The following is an 18462-nucleotide window of genomic DNA, read 5'->3' on the forward strand; positions in this document are numbered from 1 at the left end:
CTATCCCTGTGAAATTCTCCATAGAGATCAGACCGGGGATTCCTCACGGGGAATTCACGGGGATCGGGTTCCCCGCAGGGAATTTTTCTTCGTTACTTTTTTTTTTGTAAAAAACCAATTAATTTAAATCACTAATGTGGGCAAATTTTAATTAAATAATTAACTTTATCACTAAATTGTTTATTATGGTTAGTTTTATATTACAATTTGAATTTAAAGATGAATTACTCAAATTTTGGTCTAAAAAGCCTAATTAATTTTTTTAGTAGAAAGAAATAAATATAAATCAAACTATTCACATATATAATCTAAATTTAAACATTCAATTTAAACATATTCATTGTGTTTCCCAATAAATAATCAAATTTGAAATTTAAATGTAATATTTATATAATAATAATAACACATAACATTATATAACTATACTAAATAAATATGTAAAACCTAATCGGACGGGGATGGGGAATGGGGCCGGGGTGGGGATGAGGAATGCATTCCTCGTCCCCGTCCCTGTTTAGCTCACGGGAAATTTTTTTCCCCACTCCGTCTCCCATTTTCNAATGCATTCCTCGTCCCCGTCCCTGTTTAGCTCACGGGAAATTTTTTTCCCCACTCCGTCTCCCATTTTCCACCTAATCGGGGAATCGTTTGGGGGCGGGGCCCCGTCCCCGTGGGGAAATTGGATGTCTCTATAGACAACAAATACGGCATAAGCACAATACGATTAGAGAGTTTCTGTGGATCATATACGAACTGATGAAAATTTGGCAGATCCTATGATTAAAGGACTGGTCAGAGAGAAGATTTTCAGAACCTCAAAAAGGATGGGACTCATGCCTATAGAAAGATGAATCACGGTGAGAAAAATCCAACATGTAGACTGGAGATCCTAAGAAACAGGTTCAACGGGTAATAACTGATCATGAGTGATATATAGTGAATCATGCTAAACCAAACATAGAGTTCCATTCCTATGACTTATGATCTGAGCATGATATCCTGAAGCGTAAAAAATGTTGAACTCAGTTCTTAATGAAATCTATACTTGATGACAAGTGGGGTACCTAGCTACAGGAGTACTCTTGATAGATTCACCTATGTGAATGTAGAAGTGAGGGTCGTTTCCTATGGAGTTTTTAGGCAAACTCTCTAGTGCATTCACTAAACCGGGATACATATGCTAGGACTTAAAGTACAGGCTTTCGTACTACACCCTAATAACACTCTGTGTGAGATGCTGTTAGAGATAGAGTTCAAAACTAAGGGTTACTCTAGTATATTTTGAATCATCTACACTACGTATAAGTCGTAAGTCATCTTTGCTTATGCATAGTGTTGTATAAACTGAAACTGCTCGATGAAAAACTTTTTTCTCTTTTGTTTAAATTTTCAAGTGGGGGATTGTTGGGTAAAATTTTAATTTTCAAAAATAAAAGGGAACCAACATTTGGTTGGAGAATCTCACATTGGAAAATTTTGATTTAGAAGCCTCATTATGTACTCCAATCTTGAGCTTTGGGTTTGGGCTCCAAGGGGTACCCATGTTTTGGAGGGAGTGAGAAGATAGACTAATTGTAGGTTCAGTGGACATTCCACATGCGTGCCGCCATTGCCTTCGGTCGAGCGTGGCATGGCGTGGCGAGGCGCATGTGTGTGATTATTATTATTCTCTTTAATAAAAATATTATCATTTTATTATTATTATTATTATTATGTTTTAAACTTGGTCCTTCGCGCGCGTCTTCCGCGAGTCTTCTGGCCCCTCGCACATTTTGAGGTCGTCTGTCTTTTTCTCACTCGACCGTTCTACGCTGAAGGCATATAAAAGGTGTGGCCTTCAGCAGTTCATTCACATAGTTCTTCTTTTCACTTTCTTTCGAAAGTTCTCAGTTCTCCTCTTCTATTTTTCCACCCCATTTTCCATTTTCCGAGGAGTTAGTTAGAAAGGTTGTATGTTTCGATCGATGATGGTATATTTTCGACCGGGTTTTCTTTTTAGTCTGTTTTGTCTTGGAGACGACGTGACAGTATTCTTGACCTGCTTGCACACTTGGATAAAGTCGCGAAACGTCTTAAAGAGAGCGAGCTCCACGACTTAGCTTATAACGAGCTTCTATTGTTGTCATGTTCGTCGTTTGACGGTCTTGTCGTTTCCAACAAAGGCAACTTCTTGAAGCTTTCAAAGGAGCGGATGATCGAGGAGATTATTAGAGGGTGATTCTGAGCTTGAAGACGACAGTCAAGAGCTTTACTTGCATCTTTTTCCCTCTTTAATCTGCTATTTCTTTATATTTTGGATATGATATAGATTGTATTTGTTTGTATTTGTAGCCATGAGTTGCTGAGTTTGTAATCCTTAGAGTTTAAGGATTTGTTTTTGGATTGTTACAAATGTTGTTAATTGTTTCTTGGAATTGATTAATGCATAAACTATTTTAGCATGTTTAATCTTAATGTTTTTGAACAATTAATCACAGTTTGAATGATTCTTACTTAATGTCTTGCTTGAGAGAGAGCATTGGTTGGATCTAATATACTAAACTATTGATCAATTATGCACAAAAGTGATAGGAGATTGATAGAGATTGATTATGAAGGAACTTAGTGTTGCACTTAATTAATTAATTGTATGAAAATGATTTGATAATTGGGCATTACAAAGGGTCGAACTCGAAAGAGAAAATACTTAGATAAAAGACTTCTAGGTCTATAGTAAGCATAAAGTCAATCCAAGTTTAAAACACTTAACTTGGTTAATCATCAACGAAGTCATTATCCTAGGATGTGTTTTTGCTTGGTTTCACTCTGTTGCTACATTTATTTTCTTTCTAGGATTAAATTATATTGGCTTTCATCACAGTTTGATCCCCTCGATAAAATTAGAAAGATATCTAAATGTCCCCTTTGAAACATAGGGATCAAATAGACTTTACCTTTAAATTTCAAGGATTAAAAGTATATTTTATCCTTCTTTTATTTATTTTAGTCATTACAAACATGTTTGACCATTTTTTAAAATAAACTGCCCTTTGTCCAATTTTTCCAAAGATCTATTAAATAATTTTCCAAATTAACGATCTTTTACTCACAACTTACACACAAGCATATTTAAATTGACATAAGACAGACCAAAGTAAACTTAACTCATCGAAATTGGTATGACCTTCCTAAAGGTTGGACTTTTGATCCCTCATCCCCACCGTTATTGTACTAAAACAATCTGGCATAAAATTGGGATTTTTGTATATATGAAGGGGCCCAAATGAAAATTAGTCCAATGTTTAAAAATCAATGAATTTTAGTCTTTTGCTTGTGTCGGTGCCATGTGAAATTACTACTTTGACTCAAGAATGCACATGTCAGGATTTTTGCTCTTACTTCTCACTTCTCGCTCTTTCTATCCTCCTTTTCAATTCGTTTTTCTATGGTTAGAGTTCTTTTCATTTCTCGCTTCTCACTTCTTACTCCTTCTATTCAACAACTCAATTTTCTTTTCTATGGTCAGATATCTCCTCTTTTCAAAGAATCGAATTGAAGGAACCGATCGAAGAAGAAGATCTAATTGAAGAAGAGGCTTTAGATTGAAGGCGAAGAATGGTTATATTTTTTCTATATATGTATATATATATATAAGTTGTAAATTAGATTTAAAAAGAAAAAAGAAAGTTGTAGACTAAAAAAGAATGAAGGAGCATAAAGTTGGGGTCAAAGTGGAAATTTCAAATGTCGCTGACGTAAGCAGAAGACCAAATTTCCCTCAATTTAAAACTCATAACTAATTTTCATTTGGATCCCTAAAAAAAACCCTTCTTACAAATTTTCTCCATAAAATTGTACCATTAATCTTCTCCAATGAGTCCACACGTTTCTTTTTTGACTGATTTCTTCTTCTCTCCCTCTTTTTCGTTGTGTTTGCATAGCAAGAGCCAAAAAACGAGATCGAGCATGGAGCAAGACCAAGTGTCGAAGAGCAAAACTTTAAGAGAAAAAGAGAGAGGAAGTGATCTGTTAGAGGAAAGAAAACGAGAGAGCTAGAAAATAAGAGAAGAGAAAATGAGAGAGCCAAACCACGTGCATGCAGGAGTTTCGTTTTGATAATTTTACCCAAATTTGATGTCAACAAAGGTAAAAAAAAAAATCATTTTCAAAAGGCAGAATAAATCTCATGTTTTTAAATTTGGATCTTCCATCCAAAAATCCCCGCATTTCTAGCGAGGAAAAAGAAAAAACCCTGTTATAAAAATAAGAAAAAGGCCCCCGAACATTATTACTAAAAGAATTAGTTAAAATGGGCGCGCTCTAGAATGACCGTTGGCTTCTGGACTTCACTCAGTGTTCAGTTGGCGTACGCAAAGTTCCTTCAAATTCCTCCACACAGCCTCTTCCCTCTCTGCTAGCTGCTTCCATGGCTTTTCTTCTCCACAACCACAGCCATCTTCACTACAATTCTTCTCTCTCCACACCCATTCCCAACCTCCATTGGACCCGAAATCTTCTCCCCTCCCGCCGAAGACCCAAGTTTTCTCGGAAACCTAGGGTTTTAACTTTCCGGGTAAATCATAAGGGTCGCCTCGGCGTATCCTCTTTTCCTTGCTTCTGCAGATCAGGGACCGAAGTTGAAAATTTACCTCTCCTAGAAGAAACTGAACGACGGCCCTTTGATATCAATCTCGCCGTTATTCTTGCCGGTTTCGCGTTTGAAGCATACACTAGCCCCCCTGTAATTTGATTACTGCTTACTTCGTTTATTTTTGTTGTTGTTGGTATCATTTTTTGTTTATTAGGAGAGGGTTATGAAGATGCATTTTAGTGTTTAAGTTCGATGAAAGATATTGTTTGAAATTTTTTGTGATCTTTTATTTATATATTTTTCCTTTTTTTGGTATAGGAAAATTTTGGGAAGCGTGAAGTTGATGCTGCAGGCTGTACGACTGTATATCTTTCAGAGTATGTAATTGCTATAATAAACTTTAAATTGACGAAAATTGTGCAGAAGGAAGTCTTGGATGTTTTAGTTGCATATTGGTCTTCCTGAACTCGTAATTGTTTTTGCTATTGAATGCATATAAGTTCTTTTGACTTCAACATTGGACGTGCCAATTTTTATTCATGAATCCAAATGCAGGTCATTTGTTCGAGAGATATATGATGGTCAACTGTTCATAAAATTGAAGAAGGGCATTGATTTACCTGCAATGGATCCGTGGGTAACTCCTTTCCCCTTATTATTATCATTTTTTGTTCTTTTTTGCCATATGAAATTTAGTTTTAATTTTCTAACTTCCGTGGTAAAGCAGGGTTTTAGGAAAAATTAAATTTTGTAGTGGTTCCTCCTCATCGGAAAACATAATTATGAAAAAAATGCAAGCTCTTTCACCGTTTCACCTAAACCCAGAATGACTGAGATTGCTTTATGTGAAGGAAAAAGCCAGAAATGCTGACACAGTTCCCCAAATGGCTTGAGCAGACCATAATCATCTCTTCTTCCATGTCAACCATTTGGGGAATTGTGTTAGCATTTCTGGCTTCTTTACATTTCTGCCATTGGTTCTGAAACAGGGACAAAGCCAAAATCGTCTTTGATTGACGCCATCTTTCTAGGAAGTTTGGAAAGAAACGAATAGAAATATTTTTTTTTGCACTCACTTTAAGAGTTTTTAACCCTTAAACACTTATTCCTTTTCATTATATTAATGAGAAGTTGTTTCTTGTTAAAGAAAAAGGAGAAAGAGCTTGTTATTCTTTTTCTTCTAAATTTTTCATTGTTTCTTTTGATCTCCAACACAAAACAAGGCACAATCCTTACCATCAGTATCACTTAACTATTATCAAAGTGTTCTGATAAAGAGCTCGTCCCTTTCTTACCCCTGCCCCCCCCACAGGTGAGAAGAAAAACATTTTTTTTAAAGAAATGTCTCAACTTTATACAATCACCACTTATTGTTTATCTTATTTTATTTATTTTAGTGATAAACATATTTTTTTCACTGATGAAATGGAAAATTACAGAACCATACCAACCATACAAAAAAAATAAAAAAACTAAAACTTAAGTTCTATTGCACCACTTTAAACCCAAACTTAGAACTAAATAGAATGATCTTAAGGATAACTCAAGACATCTATCCCTACTAAACAAAAGGCACAGTAAATGACAACTGCTAGATCTTTTCTTGACCAATTACTACCGTGGTCTTCTTTATAGACTTCTAATGCTTTACGTTCTTTGTATTTCCTATTTGATTGTATTTGTTCCTCATTTTGACATGCTTTCAGGGAACGAGCGATCCATATGTGGTGTTTCAATTGGATGGTCAGGTTGCTAAAAGCAAGACAAAATGGGGGTGAGCAATGTATTCATACTGAAATCCTTCATCGTGTTAAAGTGGTATTTCACGTCGTGACAGTTAACAAATAATATTGCCTTAGTAAGCAAATAACAATGAATGAATATCAGTTGGTCTTCAAGTCTTCAAACTTTGGGTCTTGGAAGAGCTTTGGTAAGGGTTTTTATGGTATGAAGCTATGTAGGTGTTCAAATGAGAGAGCTGCAAACTTTTTCTCTTCAAGGAAATGTAATCAATTTAATATATTTCATACAATCATGAAGAGCTAGATTTTTTGTGATATTTATAGCAGCATGATTATCATTGAAGAAATGGATAGAGGCTATGCTCTGAAAGTAAAAAAAAGGTTCAAAGGTAAAATATAAAAGCTTCCTAATTCAGACATATTCCTGCAAATAAAAGCCTAAAAAAATTAGACATATCTCTGAAATTAAAGCTTTGACTACATTGATCCACATAAGGTGTGATCTTGGAGGCAAGTTAATCCTAGTGAGAAGATGAAATACATTGCCCTTTTTGGGAAAAAAAAAAAAAGTGAAATACATTGCTCTCGGTGTTATTCGAAAACACCCAGTTTTGTTGTGTTAAAGATTTACTTAAGAACACACCAGAGGATTCCAAAGCCAGCTCCTTAATTCATCGTGATTATTTTACTTGGCAACTTCCAGATCTGTAAGAAGAGAATAAATCATCTATTTCTTCTTCCTTTAAGATCCATTCACAAGAAATATTCCAAGGAAGGCATGAAGAATCTTTTTTTAACAAGATACCACACTTTTCATTAAGAGAATGAAAAAAAACTATTGCTTAAAGATACTATTAAAATATAGAGATAGAGCACACAAGGTTTACGTGGAAAACCCTAGTACAAGGAGAAAAAACTACAGTAGAAAGTCTCTTTTATTATTTTTAACACACACTGAAAGTTACAATAGAAGTCATATTTATAGGCTCTAGCAAGCCCTAAAATGAAAAAGGAAATAAACCTAGGGTAAAGTAAAATACTAAAATACCCTTGAGACTATAAGCTATCAACAAAATCCCTTATTTCCAATACTCCCCCTCAAGTTGGGGTGTAGATGTAAATCAAACCCAACTTGCTAACACGAGTCTAAACTTTGCCTGAGTAACCCTTTGATGAGAACATCAACAACTTGTTGACTAGGTGGAATATACGGAATATAGATACTGTCATTGTCCAGTTTCTCTTTTATAAAGTGTCTGTCAATCTCCACATATTTCATTCTATCATGTTGTACAGGATTATTGGCTACGCTTATAGCCGCTTTATTATCACAATAGAGCTTTATAGAACACTGTCTTAGTGTAGATCAGATAGAACTTCTTCAACCAAATTTCTTCATAGATTCCCAAATTCATAGCTCTGTATTCAGCTTCAACATTGCTTCTAGCAACAACTCTTTGCTTCTTACTTCTCCAAGTAACTAGGTTACCCCATGCAAAAGTGATGAAGAAAAAGACAGAGTAGAGATAGAAAAATAGCACACACATAGTTACATGGAAAACCCTAATAAGGGAGAAAAAACCACAGGATAAAGAATTCTTATTAGAATTTGATACAAAGTATACACAGAGACTACAAGCTTAAATAGAAAAAAAAAAAAAGGAAACCCTAGGGTACAGTAGAAAAGACAAATATGCCCTTAGGGTAAAAACCCTATTTTCAACACTCTCCCCCAAGTTGGGGTGTAGATATCAATGAGACCCAACTTGCTAATACAAGAGTCAAACAATTATCTGGGCAGCCCCTTTGTCAGGACGTCTGCAATCTGTTAACTGGATGGAATATAGGGACACAAACGTTGCCACTGTCAAGCTTCTCCTTGATGAAATGCCGATCAATCTCCACATACTTTGTTCTGTCATGCTGTACTGGATTGTTTGCTATGCCTAGTGCGGCTTTGTTATCACAATAGAGTTTCATCAGACCATTGTGACCTTGATCAAGATCACTTAGAACCTTTTCTAGCCAAATTTCCTCACATATCCCCAGACTCATGGCCCTGTACTCGGCTTCGGTACTACTTCTAGCAACTACCCCGTGTTTCTTACTCCTCCATGTGACAAGGTTACCCCATACGAAGATACAATATCCTGATGTCAACTTTCTGTCTACCACAGAACCTGCCAAATCTGCATCTGTGTATGCCTCGATGCACCATCTATCGGATTTTCTGAACATCAATCTTCTACCTGGAGATGTTTTCAAATACCTCAGGATGCGTTCCACTGCCCTCATATGTTCTTCGTAAGGAGACTGCATAAACTGACTAACTACGCTAACCGCATATGAAATGTCGAGTCTAGTATGAGAGAGATAGATCAGATTCCCAACAAGCCGCTGATATCTCTCCTTATTAACTGGTACACTGTCACTCACATTACTTAGCTTAGCATTCACTTCCATAGGGGTATCAACTGGTTTGCAGCCTGTCATACCTGTCTCCATAAGCAAATCCAGAGTATATTTCCGTTGAGAAACCGAAATCCCTTCTCTCGATCGAGCCACTTTCATTCCAAGAAAGTACCTCAGCTTTCCAAGGTCCTTGATTTCAAATTCCTCAGCCATTTTCGTCTTTAAGCGGTCAATCTCTGAAGCATCATCACCTGAAATGACAATATCATCTACATACACAATCAAAATTGCAAGCTTCCCGGATACTGGCCTCTTTGTGAAGAGAGTGTGATATGAGTGTCCCTGACTATACCCTTGTGACTTTACAAAGGTAGTGAATCTGCCAAACCAGGCACTTGGGGACTGTTTTAACCCATACAAGGACTTCTTTAGTCTACATACTCGGTGATTGAACTGTTTCTCTAATCCTGGGGGAGGACTCATGTAGACTTCTTCCTCCAACTCTCTGTTAAGAAAAGCATTCTCACATCAAGGTCAGTCTTTGTTAACTGCAACTGAGAGCAGAACCCGTACTGTATTCAACTTTGCTATTGTTGAAAGTCGCGGAATAATCAACTCTGAAGGTCTGAGTAAAACCTCTGACAACTAATCGGGCCTTGTACCTATCAATCATTCCATCGAGCCTATACTTAACCATGAACACCCATTTACATCCAACTGCTTTGTGTCCATTTGGAAGAGTAACTTGGTCCCACGTATTATTTTTCTCAAGCGCCCCCATTTCTTCCATGATTGCGGCTTTCCATTTGAGAATCTCCATTGCTGTGTGTATACTGTTCGGTATTACAACTGTGTCTAGGCTCGTAGTGAGGGTCTTGAACCCTGGAGACAAGTTGCTATAAGACAAGTAACTCTACAGTGGGTACTTTGTACATGATCTGGTACCTTTCCTCAAGGCAATAGGGAGGTCAAGGGATGCATCACAGTCTTTATCCTCCTCAGACTCCCTACTGCACTCAACCTCCCGCTCATGGGTCTCACGCTCTGACATATCTTTTCCACTTTCAACAGTGTTCTCTACTGGAACAAATGTCCCACAATTATCACTACCTGCCTCAGTCACATTGTTCTTGGTGCACTCATTCATGCTATCATTGTCTCTCCTGTCTTTGCTCTCATCATTTTCAACACAAGCATCAGTTTCAACATAAATGTTACCATTGTCAGGAATAGAAGTACTAGTACCTAGAACTGATACCTGTTCTAACTCAGGACTGGAGCCGGAGAAATAACAAGCAACACTTTCCTTTCTGAGATTCCTCCTATAATATGGGATCCATGAGACTTGTTCAGTAGGCAGAATGGGTTTGTTGATACTTATGTCAAGAATAGGTTCAGGTAAGATGGACAGACTTGGGCCCCAATTGGTTTCTTCACTAGTATTCTCCCCCTGAAGAGAACTATTGGGAAAGAAAAGATGATCTTCAAAGAATGTCACATCCATTGAGACAAAATACTTTCGGGAAGGATGGTAATACTTGTACCCACGTTGATGAAGAGGGTATCCCACAAAGACACATTTCTGGGCACGAGGAGTAAACTTGGTTCAGTTAGAACCATGAGTATGGATGAACACGATGCACCCAAACATCCGAAGGGAAACATCAGAAATAAGCCAGTTATTAGGGTAGGACTCTTTGAAGCAATCTAAGGGGGTTTGAAATTTTAGAACCCGGGACGACATTCGATTTATCAGATGAGCTGTTGTCAAAACAACATCTCCCCACAAATAGGACGGGAGAGAAGTTGACAACATAAGGGACCGAGCAACTTTGATAAGGTGACGGTTTTTTCGTTCGACCACTCCATTTTGTTGGGGAGTGTACACACAGGAGCTCTGATGGACGATTCCTTTAGAGATTAAGAATTCCCTAAAGGAATTATTAAAGTATTCCTGACCATTGTCACTATGAAGGATAGCGATTTTTGCATTGAATTGGGTTTCTATAGAGCAATAAAACTGTTGGAAGACTGATGTGACTTCGGATTTGTCTGTTAGAAGAAAAACCCAAGTTAACCTAGTATGGTCGTCAATAAAGGGTTACAAACCACCATTTGCCAGTGGCGGTAGTAACAGGTGACGGATTCCAAACGTCGCTATGGAAGAGGGTGAATGGTTTGGAAGGCTTATAAGGTTGAAGTTTTAATGATGCACGAGGCTGTTTGGCTTGGACACACACATCACAATTTAATTTAGAAAGATTAACATTGTGGAAAAGATGAGGAATTCATATAATGGAAACTAGGATGCCCAAGGCGATAGTGCCATAGCATATAATCAGTTTCAGAAATAGAAAAATGAGATGAAAGTAAACTAGTCCTATCACATATGAAAGTAAACTAGTCCTATCAAATATCCTAGATGAAGCTTCTTCCATGAAGAAATAGAGCCCCCTATCATGCCGGGCAGTGCCAATCGTCGTCTCCGAGTTCAGATCCTGAAAAACAACAACTTCGGGTGAGAAAATAACTCGACATCTCAAATCTCTTGTAATTTTACTAACAGATAAAAGGTTGTAAGAGATTTTAGGCATTTGCAACACATCTTGACGAACTAAGCCCTCAAAGTGTGACAAATGTCCTTTTCTGGCAACAGGGGCAAAGGACCCATCAGCAATTCTGATCCTCTCATTCCTAGCACTTGGTTGATATGAAAGAAACTAGTCGGAAGAACCGGTCAAGTGGTCTGTAGCCCCTGAATCTAAAATCCACGGTTTACTACCAGTTATACTAACAAGGCCAAAGGAGTGAAGGGTACCTGATTGAGCGATTGCACTTACTCCCACTGTACTAGAAGTGCTCTGACTGTTTTCCTAATTCTGAGATTGCAGACCTCCAGTTGCTGATTCACCTACCAGTGCTCGACCCGACTGTCGTTTTTTACCATTCAGCGGACGGCCATGCAACTTCTAGCACTGATCTTTCATGTGCCAGGGCTTCTTGCAATGTTCACACTAGAGTCGGCTTACTGTTCTGTTTATCATGGACAGGACCTGAGGTTTTGAAGGCAACGAAATCTGTCGACGACACCAGTGTATTATTCATTGCCTTGGACTTGTCTTCCTCGAGACGTACTTCAGAGCAAACCTCCATTAGGGATGGTATTGGGCGGGTTCCCAGTATACGACTCCGTACTGCATCAAACTTAGAGTTCAGCCCGGCAAGGAAATCGTATACTCGATCAGTTTCCTCATACTGATAATGCAAGACTCCTCCACATGGACAATTTCAGATCATCTCATGACATAAATCCATTTCCCAGAGAAGCGACAATTTATTAAAGTAGGCTGTAACATCCATTGCCCCTGCTTACACTCATGGACTTGCTTGCGTAAGGTATATAACCGGGAAGCGTCCTATCTTTTGGAGTAAAGCTTTTGGACTGCCTCCCAAATGTCTCGAGCCGTGGCGGCATATGGTAAGGGTTTCCTAATCTGAGGCTCCATACTCCCTGCCAAAATAGACCGAAGTAGAGAGTCTTCTCCCATCCATATTCGTTCTTGGGGGTCGCCTGGTCTTAGCTTTGGTATCTCACCCGTCAGATACCCGAATTTGTGACGACCTTCAAGGGCCATTTTAATGGATTGGGACCAGGAAAAATAATTATCACCATTTAACTTTTCTTCTACAATAAAGCTAGCAGAATTTCCTATTGCTTCAGAAAATAAATTTGAAGATGAGATAGGAAAGGAGGTTACCGAATTTCCAGCATAATTATGTTGATTCGGGTTTAGATCTGGTTGGGCACTGGATGTTGATCCCAGTGCTTCCCCAATGGCAGCTATCTGTTGCTGGAATATCTCATTTTGCTGCTTGATCTGGACTTGTAATTGAGTAAACTGGTTTTGAATTATACTCTCTTGATCTCGATGGTGAGACGATGATTCCCCACCTTCGAACCCACCGATGACCGGTGACGATTGACCCAAACTACTATTCGAATCCGGCTGGAACAGAGGATTTCGGTTGATGAAGTGGCAGCCACTGGTTGATCAATTCTCGGCTGGTTTGGCTGATGAGACCTGCTGTGGCTCGGACCAGCTCCAACAATATTGAAGGCGGCGTCGGTCAGAGGTCTTCGGTTCGGCAGCGGTTGTGGGACCAGTGCCGATCGAGTGAGAGATACCTGATGGATTCGCGCCGATTGGTTGCAGCGGCTGGAACTGGCCAGAGAGCGTCGATCGACTGGACCGCACGTGAGGGATTGCGCCGGTCTGGAGCTGCATGACCTGGAAGGTATCGACCGGCTGAAGCTGCGTCGAACCCGAACTACGCGGCACGGAAGGGATCTGCCGCAAGGTGTCGATCGTCTGTTGCTGGAAATGGCTGCTCGGATGATCTGCTACACCGATTAATGGCGCTGTGGTCACGTTGTCACGAAGCTGATCGGCTCTGGTCGGTTGATTGTCACGTTGAAGGTGTGGAAGAACGGATTGAAAATAACGATCGATGGCATTTTGGATAACAATGGCTATATCTATACCATTGGTTTCACATACTGGTAATTGGGATTCTCCCATTGGGTTTTCCTCAATGGTGACCAGGGTTTCGTTTCTATGCTCTAAACCATGATGAAAAAGACAGAGTGGAGATAGAAAAATAGCACACATAAAGTTACGTGGAAAAACCCTAATAAGGGAGAAAAAACCACGGGATAAAGAATTCTCATTAGAATTTGATACACATTATACATAGAGACTACAAGCTTAAATAGAAAAAAAGGGAAACCCTAGGGTACAGGGGAAAAGACAAATATGCCCCTAGGGTAAAATCCCTATTTTCAACAAAAAGTACAATATCCAGAGGCAAACTTTCTGTCAATAACTGGTTCTGCCCAATCAAAGTCAGTATAGGCCTCAATGCATGTCCTGTCAGTCTTTCTGAACATCAGACCTTTACCTGGTGAGCTTTTCAAATATCTTAGAATCCGATTCACAGCTTCCACATGTTTTTCGTAGGGTGCCTACATAAACTGACTAACAACACTGACAACATAGAAAATATTTGGTCTAGTGTGAGATAAGTAAATCAACTTTTCCACTAGACGTTGATACCTCTCTTTATCAACAGGAACTTTGTCAACAGAATCTCCCGGTTTCGTATTGAATTCAATAGGAGTGTCAACAGGTCTACCTCCAGTCATACCTATTTCTTTTAACAGGTCAAGAGTGTATTTCCGTTGTGAGACAGAGATCCTTTCCCTTGATCTTACCACCTCCATTCCAAGGAAATATTTTAGATTCCCTAGATCTTTGATCTCAAACTCATAAGCCATTTTCTTTTTCAGCAGCATCATCTCCTGACAGGACAATATTATCATCATACACAATTAGAACAACAATTTTCCCAGATGTCAACCTTTTTGTAAACAACGTGTGATCAGAGTGTCCCTGAGTGAAACCTTGGGACTTAACAAAGGTAGTAAATCTATTGAACCACACTCTCGGTGACTGTTTCAAACCATACAAAGACTTCCTGAGTTTACAAACCTGATGATCAAACTAAGCTTCAAAGCCTGGGGGTTCATATACACCTCTTCTTCTAATTCACCATTCAGAAATGCATTTTTCACATCAAGTTGATGGAGAGGTCAATCTTTATTGATTGCAATAGAAAGAAGGACCCAGACCATGTTTAACTTTGCTACAGGGGGGAAAGTCTCAGAATACTCTATCCCATAAGTTTGAGTATACCCTTTCGCTACAAGTCTAGCCTTGTACCTGTCTAGAGTTCCATCTAATTTATACTTCAAAGTGAACACCCACCTGCACCCAACTATTTTATGCCCTTTAGGAAGAATAACAAGGTCCCACATATTATTTTTTTCGAGAGCTCTCATATATGATGGCAGTCTTCCTCTCAGGAATTTCCATAGCCATATGTATGTTTTTCGGTATTGTTACTATATCAAGGCTAACAGTGAATGCCCTGAACTCAGAAGACAGATTATTGTAAGACATATAGCTATACATGGGGTACTTGGTGCAGGATCTGGTGGCCTTTCTCAATGCAATGGGCATGTCAAGAGAGATATCATAATCCTCTGATTTGTCTGATTCCTCATCTATAATGGGATTTTGATTACATTTTCCAGCCTGATGAAGAATCTCACCCTCTTGACCCTCTTGTGTTTCTGTCGAAGTCTCATTACTGCTTGCAACCCTGTTGTTCTCTGGAACTAACATATCATTCCTGTCATTTTCAGCCAAATCAACAATATCATCCTCAACACACAAGTTAGTATTATCAAGGCCAATAGTACCTTGAGCTTGCGTTGGTTTAGATTTATGGATCGGAGCCGACGGAGCAATATGGGACACCATTTCCTTTTTGAGATTCTTCCTGTAGTATGTTATCCAAAGGACTTGTTTAGTGCGTAAAATAGTGTCATGGGTACTCAGGATGGATTCATAAAGGAGTTCAGGAAGGTCAGTAGGGACTGAAGATGTGGACCAGTTAGTCTCTTCACTAGTACTCTCCCCTTGAAGAAAACTAATGGGGATGAAAGGCTTATCTTCAAGGAACATTACATCCATGGAGATGAAGTATTTTCGGGAAGAAGGGTGGAAAACATTTATAACCTCGCTGGTGAAGAGGATACCCAACGAAGACACATTTCTAAGCATGAGTGGTAAAATTAGTTTGGTTAGGGCCATGATTATGGATAAAGGCGGTGTGTCACGGTCATGCTTGTCCAAGGCCTGTTGCCCATGGCCGCATGCCCGATCCAACCCCCTTCTAGCATACTTTCATATCTTGTATTGTATTAGGAGCTTAGTTAGTTTGCTTTCTTTACATTTTCATTGTAAGTGACCACTCGCCCTTTTGCATATGCAAGGGCGCCAGTTGACTTTTTGTTCAGAATGCACTATATGGGGATAAGACTAACCATCACTTCCTCATACCCGGAGTAGTACTCTATAAAGCTGTTGTTGTTGCTTTATTGCTTTCTAGTCTACTACAATCTTTCTTTCTTTATTCACACTCACAAAAACTTCTTACGAAAACCTTTTCTCCAAACCCGTTTTCTAAAACCGTTTTCCCTAAAACGGGGGTGGAGGTTGCGAAGAGGCACTCGGTGTGCCATCGGCAGTCCGTATTCGAGTTGACTGACTTGTTCGTGAGCGGAAACAAGTGCCGCACAATCGCTAAGAGAAGGCTTCCGAAAGAGCGATTGTGACAGTTGGTATCAGAGCCAAGTCGGCTTATAGAGGGAAGATCAGTGATCATGTCGGCGACGAAGAACCTGAACAAGTCCTATGTGGACAGATTGGTAGAGATGGAAGAGCAAATGCTCTACCTGAGAGAGGTCCCAGATAATGTCCGTTTCCTAGAGACTCGGCTACAAGAAGTTGCTGAGAAAGCCGATGGAATTGATGCGGTAGTAGGCCGCCTAGACGGATTACCCGTCAGAGAATTGATGATGAGGGTAGAGACCCTCGAGACCAAAACAGTACGGTCCGGCAGCTTTTTGAACGAGGCGATAGCTCCTCGGGCTCTGTGCCCACATATGGAGCGTGTCGAAGAGCTGGACAGCTCCCAAAAAGCAATACTTCAGATGGTAAGCGATTTGTCTGGTCGGTCCTTGACGTTGTCAAAGCCGAGATAGCGGATGTGAGTGCTAGGGTGAATCTCACATCCAAGCGGTAGGGAACCAAGCCCCATCTGGGGAGCAATAGCAGTAAGCAGAATAAAAATCCCAGAACTGAAGCCCTTCGTGGGGTGCGAGAAGCGAAAGCCCTGGAAAATTTTATCTTTCGACTTTGAAGCAACTTCAAGGCGACGAACACAGTACTGAAGAGTCGAAAAGTCACACTAGCAACGATGCATCTAGCTGAAGATGCGAAACTGTGGTGGAGATTTCACGATTTACAGACATACAGGAAAGGACACTGCACTATTGATACTTAGGATAGATTGAAACAAGAACTTCGCCCGTAGTTTCTTCCCTGAAAATGTCGAGATCTTGCTCGACGAAAACTCCAAGAGCTGAAGCCAAATAGGTAACATTCGGGACTACGTAAAACAGTTTGCAGGACTCATGTTGGACATACGAGATATGTCTGAAAAAGACAAGTCTTTTGCTTTTGTTGAAGGGCTGAAACTGTGGGCGAAATCAAAACTATTATGGAACAGAGAGTACAGGATCTCCTTCTGCCTATGCGGCAGCTGAACGGCTATACGACCTTAGCACTGACTCACAAGATGTGAGGAAGCAGTCAACTTCCTCAAATGGGGGAAAACAGAAACAGTCGTTCCTGTCCTCCAGACTTGGGGGAGGAGACAAAGAACATAGGAGGACCGTTAAATCATCCCAACCGAGATTAGGAAACAACTGGCGGGGGCCGCCGGCAACAGCATAACAATTACAATCGCCCCCTGTCTTGTTTCATATGTAGAGGACCACACAGTGTTGGGCGAATGTCCAAATCGAACCGCGTTCAATGCTTTTCAAGCCACGTTAGCCTCTACCTCCGGACAAGGCTGAACTGGAGGAGACGGTAACCGAGCCAGCTGCAGAAATTGAGAATCCCAGGATGGGAGCATTGAAATTCTTATCTGCGCTCCAGAAGAAGATGGGAAAGCGACGAGCCACTAGAGAAATGACTCATGTATGTGGACGCTTGGGTCAAACCAAAGATCGGCCAAAAACAACTATGGTTGACTCTGGGGCTACCATAACTTCATGGCTGAAACGGAAGCTCGCCGCCTGGAATTTGACTTGGGAAAGAGATGCAGGGAAGATGAAAGCTGTGAAATTCCGCAGCCCTACCAATTACGAGGATAGCGAAGAGAACTCCGGTGAAGTTAGGAGACTGGAAGGGCTTCGTTGACATTCGTGATTGTCAAGATGGATGATTTCGACGTGGTAACTGGGGATGGGAATTCCTACTGTGAACATAAAGTCATACCAATGCCCCTCGCCAAATGTTTAGTCATTACGGGATTTTACAACCCACCGTAGTCCAAGCCAGTATCAAGCAGCCAAATGGGGTGAGAATGATCTCAGCCCTCCAATTGAAGAGAGCCTGGCCCACGACGAACCCACGTTCATGAACCATCCCGATAGAATCAGTTGAGTCACTGAAGAGGAGATCCCCCAAGACGTTCTATTTGTCTTGGAAGATTATCGGGATGTCATGCCGAAAAGCTTGCCCAAGTCCTTACCCCCACGAAGGAGATTGACCATGAGATTGAGTTGTTACCAAAGGGCAAAGCCGCCTGCCAAGAATGCATATCGGATGGCCCCGCCAAAATTGCCGAACTCCGGAAACAGTTAGACGAGTTGTTAGATGCAGGATTTATCAGACCGGCGAAGGCCCCTTACGGAGCCCCAGTACTGTTCCAGAAGAAGAAGAATGGGAGCCTCCGGTTGTGCATCGACTATTGGGCCTTGAATAAGCTCACAGTCAGCAACAAATATCCCCTTCTTATCATTACTGACTTATTTAATCAGCTTCACGGTTGCTAAAGATATTTCTCAAAGCTGGACCTACGGTCTGGATATTATCAGGCCCGATTGCAAGGAGACGAACCTAAGACGGCCTGTGTCACGTGATATGGAGCTTTCGAATTCCTCGTGATGCCCTTTGGCCTCACCAATGCTCCAACAACTTTTTGTACCTTATATGAACCAAGTGTTTCACGAATACATCGACAAATTCGTCGTAGTGTATC

General features: G+C 40.2%; 1 protein-coding gene across 7 annotated transcripts in view; it reads left to right on the top strand.

Moving 5' to 3' along the window:
- Window positions 1–4280: 4280 nt before the first annotated feature.
- The window catches only part of LOC120068939, a 54184-nt gene continuing 40002 nt past the window's right edge, over window positions 4281–18462 (top strand). For 6 of the 7 annotated variants that reach the window (XR_005479397.1, XR_005479398.1, XR_005479399.1 and 3 more), the window contains exons 1-4: window positions 4281–4720; window positions 4889–4947; window positions 5126–5207; window positions 6277–6344. Coding sequence is in view for 1 of the 7 variants with exons in the window: in XM_039020577.1 (XP_038876505.1) it covers window positions 4406–4720; window positions 4889–4947; window positions 5126–5207; window positions 6277–6344 (524 nt within the window). In the remaining 6 variants the exon portion in view is untranslated. The remainder of the gene's footprint in view (window positions 4721–4888; window positions 4948–5125; window positions 5208–6276; window positions 6345–18462) is intronic. The other variant, XM_039020577.1, reaches the window with a different exon arrangement.

Source organism: Benincasa hispida, unplaced genomic scaffold (assembly GCF_009727055.1).
Source record: "Benincasa hispida cultivar B227 unplaced genomic scaffold, ASM972705v1 Contig159, whole genome shotgun sequence".
Classification (NCBI taxonomy): Eukaryota; Viridiplantae; Streptophyta; class Magnoliopsida; order Cucurbitales; family Cucurbitaceae; genus Benincasa; species Benincasa hispida.